Raw genomic sequence first — 24,143 nt, 5'->3', positions numbered from 1 at the left:
CTGAGCGCTGCGTGAGCCGCTGCTCGTCCCTCCTGTCCCCTCCTCCCCCCCAGGCCCCGCACCCCGAGCGCTGAGGTTCCGGCCGCCGCCTCTCTTCTCCTGGCCCCTGCGTCTCGCCCGCGGCCTGCCCCCGGGGTCCCGCTCCGCTGGTGCTGAGGGTAAGTGTAGTTTTCCCCACTCCACGCTGTCCTCTCGGCCTCTGCGGCCCGTGGGTGCGCGCAGAGGGGGGGTGGGAACATCAGGCGGGGACGGTGTGTGCGGCAGCCTGTAGTGTCCGGCAGCCTGTAGTGTCCGGGTTCCCCGCTCCGGAGCTCCGTGAGAGGGGAGCCGCTTGATGGCAGCCCCGTTCCGCTCCCCTCCCCGCCCCGCCGCTCTGCCCTTCATCTCCTGGTCTCCTCTTCCTCGCCGTGCGCCCCCTCTCCTGATGCCAATCGCTGTAGGGTGTGTGGCCTCCCTTGCCCTCGGGCCTCCTCCCTCCCTCCCTCCCTCCCTCCCTCCCGTGCTGTGTTCTGTCTCTGCTGCCTGCCCCCCCGCCCCCCTCGCGTCTTCTCAAAGCCTTCCCTGTTATTCACTGGTCGTGCTTTAACCTATGGTTTTGTAACCTGTCCTTGCCGCCTGACCCGTGCCGGAAGGTGCGGTGAGGATGGGAGGAAGGTCGGGGTGCGGCGCCAGGCAAAGGGCTGAGCCCAGCTACGGCCGCTGGCAGCAGCGTTTTCCCAGGGCCTCAAGTATTTAGGGGGTTTCCCCTCCCTCTACTGCTGCACTTAATTACTTTAACACTGCCATGAATGTTTCTGCTGTCATCTTTCCCTTTCAGGAAGGAGCCAGCCTGTGCTGGCCACCCCCAGAGAGCCTGGTCCCCCTGGCACGAAGACAACGAGGGACAAGCAACATCTTCACCATCCCTGGGGCAACTTTGCTGGCAGACATCCCCCTGGCATTAAGCTTTTAGAAGCTATGGAAGATGCTGCTTAGCCCAAGGTGCTGGGGTGTGTCAGCACAGTCTTGCTTTTTTATCTGGGCACTTCTATTTTCTTGTGAGTGTTCATGGATTTAGAGACTCCTGCTTTGAAACACTTGTGGGCTTGTTCATTTGATTGGTTTTTTTCCTTCTTTGCTGTAGCATAACTGGATAATCCCTGCTCAGCACTGCCTTGGCCAAGCCAGGAAGGGTATCCAGCCTGCATGGACAGAGCAACATTTGCCTGTTCCACTGCCTTCTTCCGTGACTACAGCAGCTCGGCTCAGGGTGCACCCTGCCTCCCCGGAGGGCAGGTTGACTACATTGAAAAAGCAGAATCCTTCACCTACTCAGATTTTTTCAGGGATTATTTGATTCCCAACCAGCCCTGTGTTTTCTCAGCCAAGTTCACTGAGGATTGGGGCAGCAGGAGAAATTGGGTCACTTGGGATGGAAAGCCAAACTTTGATCACCTGCTGCAGAGGTTTGGTAAGTCGTGGAGTTTCAAATCCCTAATTAAAAGGGGGTTGCTGAATGCCAGAGGATGGGGACTGCCACTTTTCAGTGGGGTCTGGCAATAGGAGAAGGGGCAACAGGCACAGACTGGAGCCCAGAAGGTTCCATCTGACCATGAGGAGAGAATTCCTTGGTGTCAGGGTGCTGAAGCTGTGGAGCAGGCTGCCCAGAGAGGTTGTGGAGTTTCCCCTCTCTGGAGACATTCCAAACCTGCCTGGGCTTTTTGCTTGAGGGCATTGTGATTTTGCAGGGGATTGTAGCAGCAGGATGAAGGGCAGGGACTTTAAGGTGGAAGAGGGTGGTGAGACACTGGAACAGCTTGATCAGGGAGGTTGTGGATCCCCCTTCCCAGAAGCCTTCAAGGCCACATTGGATGGGGCCTTGAGCAACCTGGGCTTTAATGAGAGATGCCCCTGCCCATGGCAGTGGTGTTGGGAACTGGATGATCTTTAAAGTCCCTTCCAATCCCAATCATTCTGTGACTCTGATCCTGAGCAAGCTGCTGTGCATGACCCTGCTTTGGCAGCAGGGGCAGACTAGATGCTCTCCAAATGTCCCTTCCTGTCCCAGCTGTTCTGTGAGTCTGTCCCCACATGGGCTCAAAAGAGTTTATATTTCAGGAGAAGCTGTAGTTCCTGTTGCCAACTGTGATGTCAAGGAGTACAATTCCAACCCAAAGGAGGAGCTGCTCTTCAAGGAGTACATCAAGTACTGGCAAGAGTACATTAGGAATGGCTACCGCTCCTCCCGAGGCTGCCTCTACCTGAAGGACTGGCACCTGAGCAGGTGAGAGAGCGCTGGGATAACCTCTGCACACTGCAAGGAGCTGCCCTGGAGCCTTAATGCTCCTGTCTGAGTGTTTAAGTGGCTGCAGTGCTGTTTGTTAGCACCTCCCAGGCAAAATACCAGTCTTAAAGTGCACTGTTCTTGGTGTGCTTCAGACAGCAGAGTCCTTGCTGCTTGTAGAGACTGACAGGCCTGAGCTTTCTCTTTTTAACTCTCTGTTAAATGACTCTCTGTTGGAGTCAGGAGGTCTTGGGTGACAGGCTGGACTTGATGACCTTTGAGGTCTTTTCCAACCTCCTTGATTCTATGATTCCATCCCTGTGGAGAGCATGTGGATGGAACAGTTTGCCTGCTGCAGTGCAAACCTTCCTTCTTAAAAGGAAGGGGGACATAGACTCATAGAATGGTTGGAGTTGGCATGGACCTTAAAGGTCATATAGTTCCCTCTGCCCTCTGCTGGGACACCTTCTACTAGCCCAGGCTGCTCAAGGCCTCATCCAGCCTGGCCTTGAGCACCTCTAGTTGCATGTGATTCAGAGAGCAGGTGTGAGTTACAATCCTTTAGTCAGTTTTTTCTGTTCATCTTCTCAGTTGTTATCTTCTCCTCCCCCTGTTCTGGCTCTCCCTCTCCTCCAGCTCACTGCTGGATTGTCCATTCCCCACATCCATGCAGGACTTCTATGTCCTTTCACTCAAGTCTCTGAAATGCATCCAGCTTTGGTTCTATCCTCACCTTCTGTTTTCTCCTTTGAGTGTGCCAGTAACTCAAAGTAGAGACTTGTCACTTTGCCTCCCTGTTTGTGTGATTTCTCTGGCAGGAAGTCTGCCTAGCCAGCCTAGGCTGGGGAAGGGGTGGCACAGCCAGTGGGAAAAAGCCAGACCCCTGTCAAAGTCCCACAGCCTGCCCTGCCTCCCAAGCCTCACACCTCCAGCCTGTCATCCACTTGGACAGCCAGTCTTGCAGGCATCTCACCTAAAGAGAATGTGTTTGTTAGGAGCTGCTTCTGCCGTGCTGAGGAGTCTCCCCAGCAGCAGTTAAGCTTCACAGCTTTGCTGGGGGACAGAAGAGCATCCAAGTGTGCCTCCTGCACACAGCTCAGCCTCGGCAGCGCCGTGCAGGCAGAGGGCAGCCAAGGATTAGCAGCCCGTTAGAGGCCTGGTTGTAGCTGTGCTTTGGGAACTGAGGTAGAAGGAGCAATGCTGCATCCTCCTGAGGTCCATTGCCCACACCTTGTCTTTTTCAGAGCTTTCCCTGCTCAGGATGTGTATACAACCCCTGTGTATTTCTCCTCTGACTGGCTGAATGAGTACTGGGATGCTGTAGCCGTGGACGATTACCGCTTTGTCTACATGGGACCTAAAGGCTCCTGGTAAGGCAGAGAGGCTGCTGCCATCCTTACCTCCTCTGCTTTATTCTAAGGTTAATGTTGTCCATCAGGACAGCAGTGTGCTCAGGTGACTGAGAAAGCCACCTGCACCCTGCCTTGTATCAGCAATAGCGTGGCCAGCAGGAGCAGGGCAGGGATTATCCTCCTGGACTGGGCACTGGTGAGGCCCCACCTTGAGGACTAGGCTCAGGTTTGGGCCACGCACTCCAAGAAGGACATTGAGGTGCTGGAGCAGGTTCAGAGAAGGGCAGCAAAGCTGAGGAAGAGTGTGGAGAGCAGGTGTGGTGAGGAGCAGCTGAGGGACCTGGAGCACCTCAGTGCACTGGTGAGTTGGTCAGAAGTGATGTCCAGCTCTGGGGATGAAGGTGCATTGGTAGACTTCTCAGCAGTTCTCATCACAGAATCTCTTCTGGTTGAGCTGTTTGTGGGACAGATTGAGAACAGGCTGGTGGAGCAGCACAGAGGGTGTAAAACCCTGCAGTATTGTGTAGACAGAGAGGCCTTTGACTCCACAGACCAACTGGAATGAAGAGAGTTTAAGGTCAGATTTCATAGAGTCACAGAACTGTCAGGGCTGGAAGGGACCTCAAGGCTCAGCCAGTTCCAACCCCCCTGCCATGAGCAGGGACACCTCACAGCAGGTTGCTCACAGCCACTTCCAGCCTGGACACCTCCCTGGGCAACCTGTGCCAGGCTCTCACCACCCTCATGGGGAACAACTTCTTCCTCACATCCAATCTCAATCTGCCCATTTCTAGTTCTGCTCCATTCCCCCCAGTCCTATCCCTCCCTGACACCCTCACAAGTCCCTCCCCAGCTTTCTTGGAGCCCCCTGCAGATACTGGAAGGCCACAATTAGGTCTCCTCAGAGCCTTCTCTTCTCCAGCCTGCACAACCCCAACTCCCTCAGTCTGTCCTCACAGCAGAGCAGCTCCAGCCCTCTGCTCCTCCTCATGGCCCTTCTCTGGACACCTTCCAGCACCCCCAGATCCTTCCTGGCACAGAGGCTCCAGAACTGGACCCAGAGCTCCAGCTGTGGTCTCAGCAGAGTGGAGCAGAGGGGCAGAATCCCCTCCCTGGCCCTGCTGGCCACACTTCTCTTGCTGCAGCCCAGGCTCTGCTTGGCTCTCTGGGCTGCAAGAGCAGATGTGCAGAGTGAGGCTGGTTTCTCTGTGTGTGCATCTGACTCCCAGAGCCATGAATTCATCTCACAGCTCTGAGGTGTTCTCTCAAACCTCTGCTCTGCCCCACAGGACTCCCTTCCACGCTGATGTCTTCCGTTCCTACAGCTGGTCAGCCAACATCTGTGGGAGAAAGAAGTGGCTGCTGTACCCTGCAGGGCAGGAGGAGTTCCTGAAGGACCACCATGGCAACTTGCCCTTTGATGTCACTGCACCGAGTCTCCAGGACAGGAGTGTTTACCCTCGCTACAACCAAAGCCAGCCCCCTGTGGAGATTGTGCAGGAAGCAGGGGAGATAGTCTTCATCCCCAGTGGGTGGCACCATCAAGTTTACAATCTGGTGAGAGAGAGCTGAGAGCAGCCTTTGCATCCCACACAGGGAGAGAAGCAGGCAGCAGGTGTCAGCAGGAGCAGGACATGGCCCTGCTGGAGTGAGTCCAGAGCAAGTCACAAAGATGAGTAGGGGGTTGGAGCACCTCCCTGTGAGGGCAGGCTAAGAGGCTGGACTCAGTGATCTCAAAGGGCTTTTCCAACCTGGTTAATTCTAGTCTAGTCTGGTCTAGTCTACTCTATTCAGCTTGAAGAAGAGATGGCTCCCAGGGGGACCTTCTGGAGGCCATTCAGTGCTTAAAAGCAAGCAAGCTGGGGACAGACTTTTCAGCAGGGCCTGTCTGACAGGACAAGGGGTGATGGGTTGAAGCTGAAGGAGGGAAGACATAGGCTAGAGAGAAGAAAGATATTCTTAGAGGTGGTGAGACCCTGGCCCAGGTTATCCAGAGGTGATAAATGCCCCAGCCCTGGCACCACTGCAGGTCAGGTTGGTCTGGGCTCTGAGCAGCCTGCTGACTGCAGAGGAGTTGGAGCAGGTGAGCTTCAGAGGTCCCTTCTAACCCAAACCATTCTACAGTTCTGTAAGAAGGATGGGAGAGAATGGTAGAGCCACAGGATGGTTTGTCTGGGTTGGAAGGGAGCTTAAAGCTCAGGCAGTTCTAAGCCTCCTACCATGGCTGGGACACCGCCTGTTAGACCAGGCTGCTCAAGGCCCCATCCAAACTGTGCTGGAGTTGAAGCATCCACAGCTTCTCTGGGTAACCTGAAGGAGACACTGTGGTGATGTTGGTGCCAAAGGAGCATTTTCCTTGCTGAGGAAGAGAATTCTGCAGCCTCACTGATGCTAAGCTGTTCTCTTGCACTACCCTGCCTCAAGCCTAACAACCCTTTCCATCTTTCCTTCAGGAGGACACCATTTCCATCAACCACAACTGGGTGAATGGCTGCAATGTGGCCATCATGTGGTGCTTCCTGCAGGATGAACTAGCAGCTGTCCAGAGGGAAATTAATGAGTGGAAGGACCCCGTGGATGATTTGCACCTACAGTGCCAGGTACCACAGTGGGTCAGGTTGTCTGGGGCTCTGAGCAGCCTGCCCTGCTTGCAGATGTCCCTGCTGACTGCAGTGGGCTTGGACTGGATGACCTTTAAAGGTCCCTTCCAACCCAGACATGGATTCTGATTTCTGCCTGATTCTGTGTTTGAGGAGCATGTGTTTGTAAGATGCTTTGCAGCACTTTGTTAATGCTCTAAGGCACACAAGTCCTTAGCTCCATGCCTGAGCTTGGTAGATGTCTCATACAGAGGTGGGAACTGGGCCAGCTTCATCTTGCAGGTGATCAAAGAGTTAGTAAGAGAGAGGGGAAGGGAAGTCTTGTGTGCATTTGCTATGTCAATCCTTCACCTGCTCTCCTGCAGCCCTCAAGGCCTATATCAGCATCTAGTTCAATCCTCTCTGAAGTGTTTACCTTGCCCTGTAGAAATGATTTGCATGTGAGCAGAGGACTGGCTAGCACAGAGCCCACAGAGAGCTGCTTTGAAGACCATCCCTGCTGAGACAGTGAATCTGAAACAAGCAAAACTGCAGGGAAGGTGGCAGCAGGGTTGGGGTTGCTGTCAGAGCATGAAACCACACTCAGCAGTGCTGTGTCCTGTGTGCATGAAACAAAGGTGCAGTTTGTTTCTGGAGACTGTTGCTGCTGCTGCTGGGGTGAAAGCCTTCAAGAATGGATTCAAAGCCAAGGCATTTAGTGCTTAGAAGAAAGAGGCTGGGGGGGGCTAGGGGCATGTGAAGTGACATGCAGAATTCTAGAGCCATAGGGGAATTACAAAACATGATGGAACGTGGTTGCTGGTGCAGAGGAGGGCCAGCAAGATGCTCAGAGGGCTGGCCTCTCCTGCAAAGACAGCCTGGAAGAACTGGGGCTGTTCAGCCTGGGGAAGAGAAGGCTCCAAGGAAACCTCATGGCAGCCATCCAGGACCTGAAGGGGGCTGCAAGAAAGCTGGGGAGGAACTTTTTACAAGGGCTTGTAGTGAGAGGATGAGAGGCAGTGGCTTGAAACTGAAGCAGGTAGGTTCAGGTTGGCCACCAGGAGGAAGTGTTTTCCAGTGAGAGGGGTGAAACACTGGGCCAGGTGCTCCAGGGATGGGGTTGAGACCCTGTCCCTGGAGGCATTCAAGAAAAGACTGGAGGTGGCTCTGTGCAGCATGGTGTGGTTGGAGGTGTCCCTGCTGACTGCAAGGGGTTTGGACAGGATGGCCTTTGGGGGTCCCTTCCAACCTGCTGCAGGCTGTGGCTCTGTGCTAGGATGTTTTCATAAGCCTTCAAAGCCTTGGCTGCCTTTCAGTGGTGTTTTTTATCCCTTCCCAGCTGATCATGAAGTCCTGCACGGGTATAGACTACAAAGAATTCTACAACTTCCTCAAAGTTATTGCAGAGAACAGGATTTCTGTCCTGGAGAAGGGCCTGGATGATGAAGCTTCAGCAAAGAACACCCCCAAAGCTGCCATTTCCACCTTGGGCATGCTCCATGCTGTGTTTGATTTGAAGAGGACTGTGAAGGTGTTGACATCATTGAGTGCTAATGAAGACTTCAAGAAGCTGGACCTGACCTCACTCTCTCCACCTCCGGAGGCACTGCTCCACCACTTGAAAGCAGCAATAGACACAGCTCTGCTCTAGCTTCCTATTTGTCAGCCCTCTGTCAAGTGAACCTCTTGCAGTGTGGGTGGCTGTGGAAGTTTGCAGACTCCTCCCTGGTTAAGAGCTGTTGAAGTACAAAGAGCCTGAGTAGGGAGTGGGGAGAGAGAACCTTCCCAAGGCTGAGTCCTTCTGACAGTGTGGAAGGGTCTAGAGCAATCAGACAGGAGCAAAACCAACTCAGATAAAGGGAGGGGAGAAAAACCAAACCCAAATCCTGTTCATAGTTGCAGCCCTGCTGATGCTTTTCATGCACTCAGGGAATGGAACAGAAATTCTCTGTGGATCAAGTTTACATCTGTCAGGGCTACCCACTGTGGCTGCAGTGCCCTGTACCATATTCCCTCTGCCTGAGAGCACTGTACACAGACAGCAAACCTCCAGCAGCTAAGCTTCACACCTGAATTGCTTTAAGATCTGTCCTGAAAACCTCAGCTTTTCCTTTTCTCCTTGAGTTCTCCCTCGAAGCCTGGGCTGGCCCTGCAGCTGCCCCCTGGCTGGGGAAGAGCTGGCTGTACCCATCTTGTACAGTGATACCTCTCTAAAGCTGAAAGTCTCAGGTAGGCTCAGCCTTCACACTCCTCCAGGACACACAGGGTTCAGTCTGACACAGCAATCAGGAAGCTGAAGTCCTGCTTTTTGCAGGGCAGGTGACAAATCTGCCACTTGCATCACAGGATCCACCCAAGCTCAGGAGGAGGAGCTGCTGTACTCCCCTTTCTACACAGCTCTTTCAAGGCACAGTACTTTAGCAAGCAGAGATCTGATCAGTCAGGGAAGCTAGCACACAGCCTCTCACCCTGTCTCCTCAACAGCAGGAAGAAGCAAGCCATGCTCCTCACACACCAAATAGCACCACTGCATGGTTAGAGAGCACAACTTCCAACCTGACTGCTACCTTTGGGCTTAAAAAGCAAAGCACCCCCAGTGAGGTATCCCTGCTGCTTTGACTGGTTAGTGAAGGAAGCCTAGAAGCACAAATGGCTGCACACTGTTAACCTCTGGTGCCCCTTCAGGGCTTCACTTGAATTCCTGCTCAAGAGCTTCCTCAGTTTTCAGCCTGCTGAGCAGTAAGAGCTCCCTGTAGGCTTAGGATGTGCAATAGCAATCCTCAGTAGGGCAGAATCTATCACCTCCTTTTCTAGGCAATCCCATGGCCTGCCTTTTGCATGTCTCTTTTTCTAGTAGAACTTCTGCAGTTTGAGTAGGAAGTGGTACCTGAAGCTAAGCTTCCAGAGCATGGAAGAACACAGCATGGAGAAAACAGACTTCTTTTTCCCCTCTCTAAGCAGCTGTGGCTGTGGCTCAGTGATTCAGCCTCCTGGCAGGCTGTTTCTTTGCACTGGAAAACTGCCAGCTTTAAGCACCTCTGCCACTGAAAGTTCCTAGCTGGTACTTCTGGCTGTTTACATCCTCAAGCAGGCAGCTTGGAGCTTTCCTGCCCCAGGAAGGTGAGAGTTCAGAGGTGAGGAACAATGGTTTAAAGCTGACAGCTTGATGTTGTGGTAGGAAAGCCTGGTGGTGGTGGTGGTGGTGGTCTGCCAGGCTCAAAGCATGCTGTGCAACTGGGATTGGCACTGCCCACTTGAAACACTGCCCTTTCAGAAAGGCTTTTGGCTTTGGTGTCCAGCACTTCTCATCTCCCATCCCATGATGCTGGAACTGCTTGGCTTTGCTGGGTGAGACCAGCAGGAACACAAGCCTGGCTTTTACACCCACAGCCAGCTTGGACACTGTCCAGCAGACTGCAGCCTCCTCCTTGGGATGGATGGATGGATTCTGGGAGTTTGCTGTGAGGCAAGAATCCAGGCAGCACTTCCTGGGGCAAAGGCATCACTTCTGCACTTAGTTCCTCTTCCCTGTGGAATGAAATGAAGGACTTAAGAGAGGCCAGGATGGTAGAGTGGCTAAAGAGGTGTTCAAGAAGGGAGGTTTCAGCTCCTCACCTTCTCTTGCTCCTCACCCACACTTGCTCCTCACCCAAGCTCCCTCTGCACCACAGACTAGGACAAGAAGCACCAGCCTCAGGGTGGCCTGGGGGAGGCTGAGGTTGGATATTAGGAAAAAATTCTTCTCTAAAAGGGTTGTCAAGGCCTGGCCCCAGCTGCCCAGGGCAGGAGTGCAGTCCCCACCCCTGGAGGGGTTTGGATGTGGCACTTGGTGCCATGGTCTAGTCATGAGGTCTGTGGTGACAGGTTGGACTCGATGATCTTTGAGGTCTCTTCCAACCTTGGGGATGCTGTGAGACTGTTTCAAAGCCCTGGAGATGTGGCAGTGCTGAGGGACATGATTTGGTGGTGACCTGGCAGTGGTTTTACTAGATGATCACAGAAGGTCTCATCCAACCAAATGCATTCTGTGATGCTCACCTCTGAGGGTGCCTGAAGGCCTCCTCCACAAGCCCTGCTAAGGCTGAGTGTGGTCAGTGCAGGACAACAGGGTTAAAAACAAGAGGAAATGATCTGAAATGTTTTGAATCTTCTGATGGCTGCAGCAGGGAACTGAAACCCAAAAATCAATGTGAGTGATCCCATGGCATCAGGAATCTAAGCTGCAGTTCACATTCTCTGGTTTCATTAATGACCAAGGAGCAAGGAGAGTGAACTCTCAGATGCCTGAAGGCAGCAGTGAGAGTGGCACAAGAAGTGTGCAAGCCTGCAGCCTCTCTTCCAACAGCTTTATTTACATACCAGGTTACTGCCAACCCTCCCTTAGGCTCCTCTCATCCCAATATATTAACTGTTGTAACCAGTGTACTATTTATTAAAGCATAACACTTGTGATCAACAGCAGGAAACAGCCTCTAGAGCTTGGGGGTTTGTTTCCCTGGACAAGGTGAAGTCAAACCAAAAAGGCACAGAAATGAAAATAACCCCAAAGCAGGTTAAAAGAGGCCAGAAGAACCTTTTGTGTGCTCCAAAGATGCAGCTCAGACAGGCCTCCTTCTGGCTGCTGGGAACAGGAGGCCAAAGAGCCATTTGCCTTTCCTAAAGGCACCATCAAACCCAGCCTGCTTCCCGGCTTGACTCCTACCCCCCTGGCAGCAGGGGGTGGGCTGGCAGCCCACAGCTGGGCCCTGAGGCAAAGCAGTGGTGGCTGCAGCTCTGTCAGTGCAGAAAGCCAGGTGGCTTTGAGACTGCTCTCCCCAGGACTCCAGACTGCTCTCCCCAGGACTCCAGGCTGCTCTCCCCAGGACTCCAGACTGCTCCCCCCCAGGACTCCAGACTGCTCTCCCCAGGTCCTTTGTTAGGCACACACAAAACCCCAACAGCATTCCAAAGCAGCACAAGCATGGGCAAGGTGCAAGTGTGAGTATCCCTGAGGTTCCACAGAGTCTTGCAGAGTATAAAATGCACCCTCTGAAGTTGTCATCAAACAAAGAAGTTAGTCCATAGCAGCTTTAGAAGGGGCTGGAGAGGCACTGAGTTGGGCAGAGGGATGGACAAACCTTCCTCTTAGAGATAGAGGAGAATCCACATCGCTCCAGGCAGAGCTTGCTGAGGAGCAGAGTTCTGGCTCCTCTCCACACCACATTTCTGCCAACCACAAAGTGTCTCCCAGCAGCATAGTGCTGGTGGTTTCCTTTGACTGCTTCCCACAGAATAAACTCTCTTCCCTTCTGTCAGTTCACCACCATCTGAAATAATGGCTAAAGGAGGTTCCAGGGCAGGCTTCTACGTGCAGGAAAGTGGAACAAAACCACAGGGCAGAAGAAGCCTTGGCCACTTTCCACAAGGAGACTCCCAGCCACACAAGCTGGGCTTGCTGGGGGCAGGCTTGCAGCCCCCAGCATCCAGCTCTGTGTTTTGTGAGCTACTCTAAAGAGAAAAGCCAGTAAGAAACCCTCCTCTGAGGAAGGCCTCTCCTTCCCTTTCCAACAGCAGCCAGCAGAGCAGTGACACAACTGCTTCTTCATACACCAGTGTGTGGTCAAGAGTGCAGCAGGGAGGAGATTCCCTTGGGGTCCTCAGGCTCAGGAGCTGTGAGCCACAGGGCAGTTGTCTCTCTGGTTCAGCCTCATCTTCTGGATGTGTTTGTAGCATGACTGCCAAAGGAAGAGAGCAACCCATTAAAGGAGGAGGTTGGGAGCTTTGAAGCCAAACTCTGGCCTCTAACACACCAAGTGAAGCTGTGCAGCCCCCCAGCATGGGCCAAGAGAGTCAATCTACACAGGAGCGCAAGGGAGATGGAGAAGATGACCTCAGAGGGTCCCTTCCAACCCACTGCACTCTGTGCTCAGGAATTAAACAGCAGATTCCCCAGGCTAGAAGGAAACCAACCTGTGCTAGGCACACAGACAGCCCTCAGATCAAATGAGAGTAGGACACAGCAGTGTCCTGATCACCCAAGGAATCACAGAATGGGGGGGTGGGGGGTGGAAGGCATTTGAGGAGGTCACCATGCAGCCCAGCCACCCTGCCAAAGCAGGAGACTCAAGGCAGCTTGCCAGTGCCCCTGCTGAAAACATTTCCTTACCTCCAGTGCTGTCAACAGAAAGTCATAGAGCCCTCCTTGGTTGGTGGGGTCCATCAGGTCTCTGATCAGATGGATTTCAGCTCCCAGGTGTTGGATTCTAGGGGGAAAGAAAGAAACAAATAAGAAATGACTACAGAAATCTCTGGGCACTGATGTCTGTGGGTTTGACATCAGGTTATGGAGGGGAGGCATGGATCTGCAAGCTCAAGCTTGGTGCACACAGTCCCAGTATGGTGCTGGGGCTGGAAGGAGAGCCCAGCCCACACTGCTAGAGCAGGGCACCCACAGCACACTGCCCAGGAGCACAGTGCCCAGGTGGCTTTGGAACCTCTCCAAAGAAGGAGACTCCACAACTTCTCTGGGCAGCCTGGGACAGGGCTCTAGCACCCTCACACCAAAGAAGTTTCTCCTCCTGTTCAGCTGGAACCTCCTGGGTTGCAGTTTGTGCCTATTTCCACCTTTCCCTGTCACTGAGTCTTGCTGAGCACTGAGATCCCCTCTCCAGGCTGAACAGCCCCAAGGTCTCTCCTCTCCTTCCCTCCTCACAGAGCTGCTCACAAGGTGATCCTTTGTGCATCACCTCAGCCTTCTGGAGGCTGTGTCCTTGAGGTGTCCAGGATGGCTGAACCTCAACAAAGATGCTCAATTAGAAGACAATTGCAGCTCCTCCTTTTCCAGTCCATCTCCCCTTCTCTCTCACCTACAGCCAAGGCAGCTGCTCACCAAACAAACCTTGCCTGGAGAAGAGGAGGCTCAGGGGAGAGCTCATTGCTCTCTATAACTACCTGAGGGGAGGTTGTAGCCAGGAGGGGGTTGGTCTCTTCTCCCAGGCAACCAGCACCAGAACAAGAGGACACAGTCTCAAGCTGTGCCAGGGGAAGTTTGGGCTGGAGGTGAGGAGAAAGTTCTTCCCAGCAAGAGAGATTGGCCATGGGGATGTGCTGCCCAGGGAGGTGGTGGAGTCACCATCCCTGGAGGTGTTCAAGAGGGGATTGGATGTGGCACTTGGAGCCATTGTTTAGTTAGTCAGGAGGTGTTGGGTGACAGCTTGGACTTGATGATCTCTGAGGTCTTTTCCAACCTGATTGATTCTATGAATCATCCACCAGGATTGCAGGGACAAGACCCCACAGCCATGAACTTCATGGCCCCACATGGCAACATTGCACCCTTCCTCTTTGGAGAGAGGCATATCCAGGAAGTCAGTCAAGGTTGTTGACTCCCCATTTGCCAGCTTGGACTTACTTTGCTCGAGATACAACATAGATCAGCAGAGAGAGCAGGTCATCCATGGGCAGCCTGTAGTCCTTCTCCACCACCCGGGCCACCGTGCTCTCTATCTCCTCGTAGGTCTTCTGAAGGATCAACAGCTTTTCCCTAGGGTCCACTGTGGTGCTGCCAGGAGGAAAAGAGTCACATCAAAGGTGCTTCCACCACACAGCCAAAGGCATAAAGCAGCAGAACTGAAAATGAGCAGAGGAGGCTACAAAAGCACTTCCATCCATCCTTCCATCCATCCATCCATCCGTCCATCCATCCATCCATCCATCCATCCATCCACCCCCACAAATGGCTGCACCAAAGAGTCACAGAATCAGAGAACTGTCAGGCTTGGAAGGGACCTCAAGGCTCAGCGAGTCCCAACCCCCCTGCCATGGGCAGGGACACCTCACACCACAGCAGGTTGCTCACAGCCACCTCCAGCCTGGCTGCAAACACCTCCGGGGATGAGGCTTCCACCACCTCCCTGGGCAACCTGTGCCAGGCTCTCACCACCCTCATGGGGAACAACTTCTACCTCACATCCAGTCTCAATCTCCCCACTTTTAGTTTTGCTCCAAACCCCAAAACCAACCCCAAACCAAACCAAAACCAAACCCAACCCCTAAAACCAGAACAACAACAAACAAACAGAAAATAACCCCAACAACAGCAAAACCAAACCAACCAACCCACCCCAAACCCCAGCACCCTCCTGGGTGTCAGCTGGAGGTTGTGGGCAGTGACTTACATCAGCTTCTGCAGGCACTCAGTGGCAGACAGGAAGCACTTGTCTTTGATGAGGGACCGCCTCTGAAGAGGAGAAAGAGAGTTGGCCTTCCAGAGGAGGAACTCCCCCAGAGGCAGCGTGGGGCTCCCCAAACATCAGTGTGTTTGCTACCCAGGATCATAGAATCAATAAGGTTGGAAAAGACCTCAGAGATCATCAAGTCCAAGCTGTCATCCAACCCCTCCTGACTACTAAACCATGGCTCCAAGTGCCACATCCAAGCCCCTCCTGCACACCTCCCTTCAGGGAGTTGTAGACACCAAGAAGGTCTCCCCTGAGCCTCCTCTTCTCCAGGCTGAGCAACCCCAGCTCCCTCAGCCTCTCCTCCCAGGGCTGTGCTCCAGACCCCTCCCCAGCTTTGTTGCCCTTCTCTGGACACCTTCCAGCATCTCAACATCTTTCCTAACCTGAGGAGCCCAGAACTGGACACAGGACTCAAGGTGTGGCCTGAGCAGTGCTGAGCACAGGGCACAATGACCTCCCTGCTCCTGCTGGCCACACTATTCCTGATGCAGGCCAGGATGCCATTGGCCTTCTTGGCCACCTGGGCACACTGCTGGCTCATGTTCAGCTGCTGTCAACCAGCACCCCCAGGTCCCTTTCTGCCTGGCTGCTCTCAGCCACTCTGACCCCAGCCTGTAGCACTGCATGGCGTTGGTGTGGCCAATGTGCAGCACCTGGAACTTGGATGTGTTCAATCTCCTGCCCTTGGCCTCTGCCCATCTGTCCAGCCTGTCAAGGTCCCTCTGCAGAGCTCTCCTACCCTCTAACAGCTCAGCTCCTGCCCCCAGCTTGCTGTCATCTGCAAACTTACTGCTGAGGGACTCCATCCCCTCCTCCAGATCATCAATAAAGATATTGAACAGGATGGGGCCCAGCACTGATCCCTGGGGGACAGCACTGGTGCCTGGCTGCCAGTGGCACCATTCACCACCACCCTCTGGGCTCAGCCCTCCAGCCACTTCCTAAGCCAGCATATCTCACAGCTCTGGTTTCTCTCTGCCCTGTGGTTACTTAGGTGAAGATCCATCACAAGCCAGCACCAACATGAAGCTCCAGCCCCATCTCACTAACCACCCCCAAGATAGCTCTTAGCATCACCTCTTACCTGGTTGGTTGTCAGGGTGAGATCCTTCAGAGGCCAGAGGTGTCTGCAAGGAGATTACAGAGAGAAGCTTTAGGAGCAGCTGCCCACATCTGAACTCCACTCTAAGTCACTTCTGATTTTTATCTCCTTGTGATGCTGAAGTCTTGGGGGTGCCTGAGGCTGAGTTTGTTCCTCTTGTTGCACAGATCAGTTCCAAAGATGGATCCATCTGCAGGGATGGGTGAAGGCAACACCTGCATCCAAACCCTTTCCCCTGTCCTGAGACCATGTGCCTACATTGCTCCAGAGGATACCACTGGCTGGACTAAAGCCCTTTCTAAGCCACATTAGTGCTGGGCTGGAGCAAACCATTTGTCTGATGAGCTAGAAAAGAAGGTTTTCTACAGCCAGTGATGGACCCAGGAAGAGGTTGTGTGTCCTTTCCACCAGGACATGCCCTGGCTGTTGCCTTCCCAGTGGCTCTGATGGGCTTGCAGCCGGGCACTTACTTCTGCACATCCAGAAACTCCAGCAGCTTGATGTCAGGAAACAAGCTAAGGTCCACAATGCCTTGGCAGTAGAGGTCATCTTCCCTTTCATGATAGAGCATGTAGAGCATGGAAAGCTCGGGGTAGAAGCAGGGCAGGATCAGTGGCAGCACCACACTGCAAGCCTTCTGGTCACTGTGGCACAGAAAAGCGATGCAGAGTGAGACCTACAGCCGTGAGGTGACCATGAGCCATGCAGCCCTCAGTGGAAGGGGCAGCTTCTGAGGCTGCAAAGTGCTCCTCTTGTTCTCCCCTCCACCTCAGTCCATCACAGTGAATCTTATGCTGTAGGACACTGTAATGTTTTTCCCATCCCACCTCTGGGAGAAGCCTGGAGCACCACCTCCAGCTGTTCTCTCTGAGCTGTTTCAGCAGAGGGCAAAGAGGGCAAAGGCTAAATCAATCCAGATGAAAGCCCCTTCCTAGCTTCTCACCATCCCACCAACCTCTGGGCTTCATTCAGCCCAGGGAGAGGTGTTTGGAGATAACAGCAAGCAGGAATCCAGACCAAATGGGGACAGCAGAGCAATGTTCCTTCCTAACTCCAAACCCTAAGTCTGTGCCTCCCACAATCCTTCCTGCCCTCATATTCTAGCAACATCTTCTCTTCTGCCTCCTCTGGCACACTGCCCTCATGGTATTTCCCACAAGATATTCCATGTGTTCCCTAGGAAGAAATTCTTTCCAGTGAGGGTGGGGAGGCACTGGCACAGGTTGCCCAGGGTGGTGGATGCCTCCTTCCTGGAGGTATCCAAGGCCAGGTTGGATGAGGCCTTAAGCAACCTGGTCTAGTGGAAGGTGTCCCTGCCCTTGGCAGGGGGATTGGAAGTAGATGACCTTTAAGGTCCTTTCCAAGCCAAACCATTCTATGACTCTATTTCCAAGCCTGCCTTTTAAGCCTGTGTACCACCCACACCTCCAGCTCACCACTCAGACCTGCCACAGATCCTGATTAGAAGAAGTTGCTCTGACCCTTCAAGCAGAGCTCCTGAAAGCTTTGCTTTGAAAGCACTCAGCCTGCCTCAGGGGGACAAATCCAATCAGCCCAGCACTGGGTGTGCTTTGGAAGACACTCCAGCCCTCTGGGCAGCTTCACACTGACCACCCAGTGGTGACACATACCTTGAACCTTCATCCACAGAGGGTGCAGGCTGTTGGCCTTTCTGTTCCAGTGCCAGGTGGAGCAGACCCCTAGAAGAGGAGGAGGATGAAAGGTTAGTTCCCTCCCTCATGTAATTTGTCATTCACACATGAGGAGCTCAGCAGTCCCAGCATCAAGTGGAGCATTGGTAAAGCTCTCTGTCCTCCTTGCAGTGTTGTGTTGGTATTCAGGATGCACTCAGGACCTTCTCCACTGCCAGCAGAAGCCATCAGGAGTGAGTGCTTCAAAAATAGCTTCCAAAGTGTAGAGTGTTCACCCTGGAGACCCTGTGGTGCACACTGAGCAGCCATCTCCTTGTATTCCCACTCAAGGGGCAGGAAGTTGCAGGACCTGGTCATTACCAGCCCACTCTCTCATCCCTCTGTGAAGATCAGAGGATGTTCTTGCTTGGCTTTGTCCTGCTGTTTCCAAGCCAAAGCTTCATCATCTTAATGTGAGGGTTGGGAAGAGGCTTTCCTTTTTCACATCAGCCTAGGGAACTTCTCATGGGGCACAGAGCAAGGTGGATTTCCCTCCCCACACTGCATCTGGAAGGTCCTGGGACACGAGGCACTGGAACAGGTTGGCCAGAGCAGATGTGGATGCCCCCTCCCTGGAAGCATTCCAGGCCAGGCTGGATGGGACTTTGAGCAACCTGGGCTAGCTGGAGGTGTTCCCACCCATGGCAGGTGGCTGGAACTAGAGGATCTTTAAGGTCTCTTCCAAAACCAAACCCTTTGATGATTCTGTGGAGGCTTCCAAGGCATGCACTGAACTCAGCAGCACCTTTGCATGAAGCAATGCTGTGCCAGCCCTGTTGCACTCTTCATGAGCACAGCTCAGATGAGTTGAATCAAATCTGACTTGTTCCTACCAGCTGAGCTGCTGTTCTCAGGCTGCTGCAGGACAGCCAACTCATCACAGAGCTGGCAGCCTTCCCCAAGCACACAATGCCATGCTGATAACAGCAGAGCTTTCACCCAACCTCTTTTTCAAGCATCACCACCCTGGGTTCAGCCAGAGGCAGAGCTCCCCACCACTGCCTGCTGTGGCATTTCTCCTATCTTCTCCTTAAAGATATTAAGAGAGCAACAGGGCCCTAATCACACCTTTGATCCAGCCCTTAATTAGCCATGGGCACAACCACACAACTGCACATCCTCCTTGTAGAGCCACCACCCACACCAGCTGAGCCTCCACGAGGAGTTTGTGCTGCATGCTCTCAACTCCTGTCGAGGCATGCTAAGCTTAAATCTGCCTTCCACCCAAACACTGGCATCAAACACCACTGCTGGGGGCTCTGGTAGGCCTCCCTGTCCTTGCTACCTTCTGAGGATTCTTCCTTGTATCTGTGCTTCTCTAAGTGAAGTCTTCTTCTGAGCAACAGCTCACTGAGCAGCCACAACTCAGTGAGATTTAGTCATGTTAAAGCCCTTGGGTTGAAAGTCAGCAAGGAGCATAGCAAGGGTTAGCTGGGTCCCTATGACCTCAGGTTGCAGGAGTGAGCCTGATGGTTGGACTGGATGATCTTGGAGGTCTCTTCCAACCTGGTTGATTCTATGATGGAGCTTGGAGGGGACCCACCTAGTTCAAGCTAAAGCAGGGTCACACCCACAGCAGCTTGCCCAGGATCACAATGCCCAGGGAGGGTTTGGAATCTCTCCAGAGCAGGAGACTCCACAACCTCTCTGGGCAGCCTGGGCCAGGGCTCCAGCACCCTCACACCAAAGGAGTTTCTCTTCACATTCAGATGGAACCTTCTGGGTTCCAGTGTGTGCCTACTTCCACCTTTTCCTGTCCCTGGACACCACTGACAAGAGACTGGCCCCATCCTCTTGCCCCCACCCTTTAGATAGTGATCAGCATTGAGAATAGAATAGAATAGAACACAATAAGAATAGAACACAATTAGAATAGAATAGACCAGACCAGACCAGACCAGGTTGGAAAAGGCCTTTGAGATCATCCAGTCCAACCTGTCACCCAGCACCATCTGATCAACTCAACCATGGCACCAAGGGCCTCAGCCAGGCTCCTTCTAAACACCTCCAGGGATGGGGACTCCGCCACCTCCCTGGGCAGCACATCCCAATGGCCAATCACTGGGAAGAACTTCTTCCTAACATCCAACCTAAACCTCCCCTGGCACAGCTTGAGACTGTGTCCTCTTGTTCTGGTGCTGCTTGCCTGGGAGAAGAGCCCAACCCCCACCTGGCTCCAACCTCCCTTCAGGGAGTTGGAGAGAGCAAGAAGGTCTCCCCTGAGCCTCCTCTTCTCCAGGCTAAGCAACCCCAGCTCCCTCAGCCTAAACCTCCCCTGGAAGATCCCCTCTCCAGCTGCTCTCCTGAAGAGCCATTGCAGGTAACCCTTTGTTTGGCACCATCCTGAAGCCACTCTTCCAGGAAACACTCTGTGCAAAGCAGCTGCCAGAGGGCTGCTCCCCAAGCCCTCCCTGCTCACAGCCATGCCAGCACTCAGCACTCTTCACTTACTGGTAGAACTCCCATATTTTCTTTGCATAGTACTTGACTTCCTCTTGTGCCATGGACAGCAAGTGTCTGTTGGCCCCAATCCCAGAGTATGTTGCCTGGAAAGCTATGGTCAAGGCCTTCAGCAGCTTTCCCAGTGGGTGTAGGGAGGACTTCAGTGCCTGCATAACAGAGGAAAATTGGATTTCACAAGCCAGCCCTTGCCATTGGCAGGGAGTAACAACTGTGGAAGGCCACCCAGCCTCCTCTTGTCAGCAAAGGAGAACAGGTCTAGAGGCAACCAGCTGGAACTTGGGTCTGGTTTTGCTGCCACAAGAGGCACAAGAGGCCACAAGCCTCTTCCCCTCCCATCACCAGACAGAAGTGTGCTTAGTAGAAATGCTCTTCTGAGGAGATTTGCTGGGCTAGGCAGGAGAGACAGCAAAGGCTGCTCCAGGGAAAGGTTGGTTGGGTGCAAAAAACAACCACCAAGAGCCCCTGGAAGTTTATGAATCATTTCCAGCCACTGGGTTATTCCTTGGGATGGTTTGAGTGCCAGGACCAAAGCTCCATCATCACTTCCTGGCCCTGATTGATTCAGATAAAGTGAGTGTCCAAGAAGCATGAGGGTTAGCCTCCTCTCCACAGGCAGAGGTGTTCACACAACTTACAGCAGTCTTGGAGTCACTGTTTTCATCATAGCTGTCAGCAGGAAGCATCAGAAAGCTGCTGGTGGGTGTGAAGGAAGATGTGGATTGTCACAGCTGGAAACTTTACCTTCTCTAAATAGCTCTGTAGGGACTCCAGCTCCTGGTGCAAGACAAGCTCCTCAAGAATATCTTCTATCTTCCAGGACACTTCCTCAGTCCCCCTGAAAAGATAGAATAGAATAGAATAGAATAGAATAGAATAGAATAGAATAGAATAGAATAGAATAGAATAGAATAGAATAGAATAGGAATAGGAACAGAATAAACCAGGTTGGAAAAGACCTCAGAGATCATCCAGCCCAACCTCTCACCCAACACCATCTGATCAACTCAACCATGGCACCAAGCACCCCAGCCAGGCTCCTCCTAAACACCTCCAGGGATGGGGACTCCACCACCTCCCTGGGCAGCACATCCCAATGGCCAATCTCTCTGTCTGGGAAGAACTTCTTCCTCACCTCCAGCCTAAACCTCCCCTGGCACAGCTTGAGACTGTGTCCTCTTGTTCTGGTGCTGCTTGCCTGGGAGAAGAGACCAACCCCCACCTGGCTACAACCTCCCTTCAGGGAGTTGGAGAGAGCAAGAAGGTCTCCCCTGAGCCTCCTCTTCTCCAGGCTAAGCAACCCCAGCACCCTCAGCCTCTCCTCCCAGGGCTGTGCTCCAGACCCCTCCCCAGCTTTGTTGCCCTTCTCTGGACACCTTCCAGCATCTCAACATCTTTTCTAACCTGAGGGGCCCAGCACTGGACACTGGACTCAAGGTGTGGCCTGAGCAGTGGTGAAATGAAAGAAGAGGATGAAAACCACCCAATGCAGTGCTGGGATGAAGAGCTATTGCAGGCAGACCCCATGGGGGCACCAAGGCTATTAGGACAAATCAGTTTCTCTCTACCCTTCCCAATGGAATTGCTCCTCAGCCTTACCCCTGCCTTCAGCTCCCACTGCAGGCAGCCTGAGCTGCATCCTGCCCATAGCTGTCTGATCTGTTGTGGATGTTTTCTTACAGGAAGATGAGTTTGGCTCCCTACAACTCCCTGAAAGGAGGTTGGAGCTGGGTAGGGGTTGGTCTCTTCAGGACAGGACAACAGGACAAGAGGAAATGGCCTCAGGTTGCACCATGGGAGGCTTAGGTTGGACAGGAGGAACAATTTCTTCCCCAAGGTGTTGTCAAGCCCTGGCAGAGGCTGCCCAGGGCAGCAGTGATGTCAGCAGCCCTGGGGGAGTTTCAAAGCCATGTAGGTGTGGTGCTGAGGGCAACAGCTTAGTGGTGGAGTGGGCAGTGTTGGGCTAGCAGCTGGACTCGATGAGCTTGGAGGTCTTTCCAGCCTCAGTGTTTCTGTGAGCAGGAAGAACTGGACAATGCCTGGGCTCACAGCACATGGCAGACCCTACTGCAGAGCACTACCCTCTTACCCAAGGGGGCTGCCCAGCTGCAGTGAGGACATGCAGTGCTCCTACCTCTGGCAGAAGAGGTACTCCTGAGACTTCCTCAGCTCCTTGCTGGTTTGAACGTGGAACCCTGTGAAGGACTCTTCCATTTCTTCCTTGCAGCCAGAGTGGATGAACTCCAGGAACTGGTCATAAATTCCTTTCCATCTCTTCTCCACTGGGAACTCCTCAAGGCCCAGCTGCCTGCAAACCACAGCAGGACATTAAGCTTCTCCCCATCCCTCCTCAGCTGTTTCAAGGCTTCGCTTTGGGACGTGGAAGGTTCTCCACAACCTGAGATGAGCACAAGAACTGTGGGACCAGCAGCACCTAAGGGTAACTGCACCAAAGGCAGCTCAGGTCTGTTGTCCTGACAGTGAGGTACTTTGGGTGAGGGAGGATGCCTGGGGTGTGGACCATGAACCCCCTGAATCTTTGCTGGTGAATTGATGACAGGTTTTCTACCTAGGGATGTTCCTGGACAGAGACTAATCTTTTTTCAACTGAAAGCCTACAGAGAAGTCTGGGAGCAAGGAGACAGTTGAGCAGCTACCACCAGTAGTTATTACTGAGGTTAGAGCCAGGTGGGCTCTTCTCCCAGGCAACCAGAACAAGAGGACACAGTCTCAAGCTGCACCAGGGGAGGTTTAGGCTGGAGGTGAGGAGAAAGTTCTTCCCAGCAAGAGAGATTGGCCATGGGAATGTGCTGCCCAGGGAGGTGGTGGAGTCCCCATCCCTGGCTGAGGCACTTGGTGCCATGGTTTAGTTGATCAGATGGTGTTGGGGGATAGGTTGGGCTGGATGATCTCTGAGGTCTTTTCCAACCTTATTGATTCTGTGATTCTATTTCTGCCTGGAAAGCACAGGAAGCAGAAAGAGTTTCTGCACCATGCAGATTCTGATGGACTGGAAATGATTTGCAGAGGAAAGAGCAGCAAAATGAACTGAGATTTGGAAGAGGAACTCCCCCCTCAGAGGATGAGCAGTGTGTCCTAAGTAGTGCAAAGAAGCTGCTGAGGAGAAGTCTTCTGAGGAGTGGCTGAGGGACCTGGGGCTGTTGAGCCTGGAGGAAAGGAGGCTGAAGTGAGACCTTCTGGCTCCCTCCAGCTCCCTGAAAAGAGTGCCAAGCCACCACAAAACCAAGACCCTAAGCAGCCTCAGCCACCTCTCAGAAAGCTTGTTCTCTGGAGCCTTCACCAGCTTTGTTGCCCTTCTCTGGACCCACTCCAGCACCTTGGAGTCCTTGGAGTGAGGGGCCCAAAACTGACCCCGGAATTCAAGGTGCAACCCAGCAGTGCCCAGCCCAGGGGGATGATCTCTGCTCTGGTCCCACTGGTCACACTACTGCTGATCCAAACCAGGCTGCTGGTGGCCTCTGTGGTCTCCTAGGCACCCCCTGGCTCATCTTCAGCTGCTGTCAACCAGCACACCCCAGCTCCTTTCCCACCGGGCAGTTGCCAGTTGCTCTTCCCCCACCCTGGAGCATTCAAGGGGTTATTGTGACCACAGTGCAGGACCCAGCACTTCAGACCAAGCCTTCCAGGCAAAGGCTGCCTTGAGCCCTGTGTCTTTTGAGCTGTGTTCATCTAGGCAGAGCCACAACCCAAGCCCTGGCGCAAGGAGCTGCTGCTCACGCTTTGGTTATGCTGTCGTCCAGCTGCTCGTGGGACGTGTTCAGGATGCCGTGGGTCTGAAGACCTTGGCCTGATTTGTTAGTGAAGGTTCCCTCCAGAGTGAAGCCATTGGCAAAGGACAGCTTTCCCTGCAGTGGAGAAAACAAAGGGTTATTCTGCCAAGAGCTCATTAGGGACAGGAAACAAGCTGGACTCAGAGCTCCAGTTCTCTTTGCCGCAGAGCCAGCTGCTGCCACAGCAGCTGAGGACACCTTCCAGCAGGGAGGTGCCCATTTCCATCAAGCACTCATTAAGGTGCCAAGTCTCTGGAGAAGACATGGCCTTGCTGTTGAGCATTCTGGAGGGGAAAGACCACCACAACCCACCCCAAGAGGAGAACATTTGCTCTGTGCTTTAGCCTGGAGGAGGCTCAGGGGAGACCTTCTTGCTCTCTACAACTGCCTGAAGGGAGGTTGGAGCCAGGAGGGGCTTGGTCTCTTCTCCCAGGCAACCAGCACCAGAACAAGAGGACACAGTCTCAAGCTGTGCCAGGGGAGGTATAAGCTGGAGGTGAGGAGAAAGCTCTTCACAGAGAGAGTAATTTGCCATTGGAATGTGCTGCCTGGGGAGGTGGTGGAGTCCCCATCCCTGGGGGTGTTCAAGAGGGGATTGGATGTGGCACCTGGAGCCATGGCTTAGTTATTCATGAGGTGTTGGGTGAGAGGTTGGACTTGATGATCTCTGAGGTCTTTTCCAACCT

At 53.4% G+C, this 24,143-nt stretch overlaps 2 protein-coding genes across 5 annotated transcripts in view; one reads left to right on the top strand and one right to left on the bottom strand.

Annotated features, from left to right (window-relative positions):
- The first annotated feature begins 73 nt into the window (after positions 1-73).
- On the top strand, positions 74-10,660 carry JMJD4 (jumonji domain containing 4). 4 transcript variants are annotated; one of them, XM_068145819.1, is made up of 8 exons: positions 74-158; positions 818-1,037; positions 1,124-1,450; positions 2,098-2,263; positions 3,508-3,633; positions 4,905-5,172; positions 6,069-6,215; positions 7,534-10,660. In XM_068145819.1, the coding sequence occupies exons 3-8, from the start codon at positions 1,186-1,188 to the stop codon at positions 7,843-7,845; spliced, it is 1,284 nt and encodes a 427-aa protein (XP_068001920.1). In that variant the 5' UTR covers positions 74-158; positions 818-1,037; positions 1,124-1,185; the 3' UTR covers positions 7,846-10,660. The 4 variants fall into 4 exon arrangements, with proteins under 4 accessions (XP_068001920.1, XP_068001921.1, XP_068001918.1 ...); XM_068145820.1 differs by lacking the exon at positions 74-158 and adding an exon at positions 291-441 and having other exon boundaries at positions 818-981; XM_068145817.1 differs by lacking the exon at positions 74-158 and adding an exon at positions 291-441.
- An 892-nt stretch (positions 10,661-11,552) lies between these two features.
- The window catches only part of ALS2CL (ALS2 C-terminal like), a 35,453-nt gene continuing 22,862 nt past the window's right edge, over positions 11,553-24,143 (bottom strand). The window contains 11 exon segments of the mRNA XM_068145815.1: positions 11,553-11,908; positions 12,340-12,436; positions 13,585-13,734; positions 14,351-14,412; positions 15,498-15,540; positions 15,986-16,159; positions 17,147-17,215; positions 19,658-19,815; positions 20,411-20,504; positions 21,801-21,974; positions 23,405-23,532. Of these exon segments, the coding sequence (XP_068001916.1) occupies positions 11,837-11,908; positions 12,340-12,436; positions 13,585-13,734; positions 14,351-14,412; positions 15,498-15,540; positions 15,986-16,159; positions 17,147-17,215; positions 19,658-19,815; positions 20,411-20,504; positions 21,801-21,974; positions 23,405-23,532 (1,221 nt within the window). The 3' untranslated portion in view covers positions 11,553-11,836.

Source organism: Melanerpes formicivorus, unplaced genomic scaffold, assembly GCF_026170545.1.
Source record: "Melanerpes formicivorus ecotype bairdi unplaced genomic scaffold, bMelFor1.0.p_v2 SCAF_13, whole genome shotgun sequence".
NCBI classification, from domain to species: Eukaryota; Metazoa; Chordata; class Aves; order Piciformes; family Picidae; genus Melanerpes; species Melanerpes formicivorus.
This window is presented reverse-complemented; position numbering and strand designations above follow the sequence as displayed.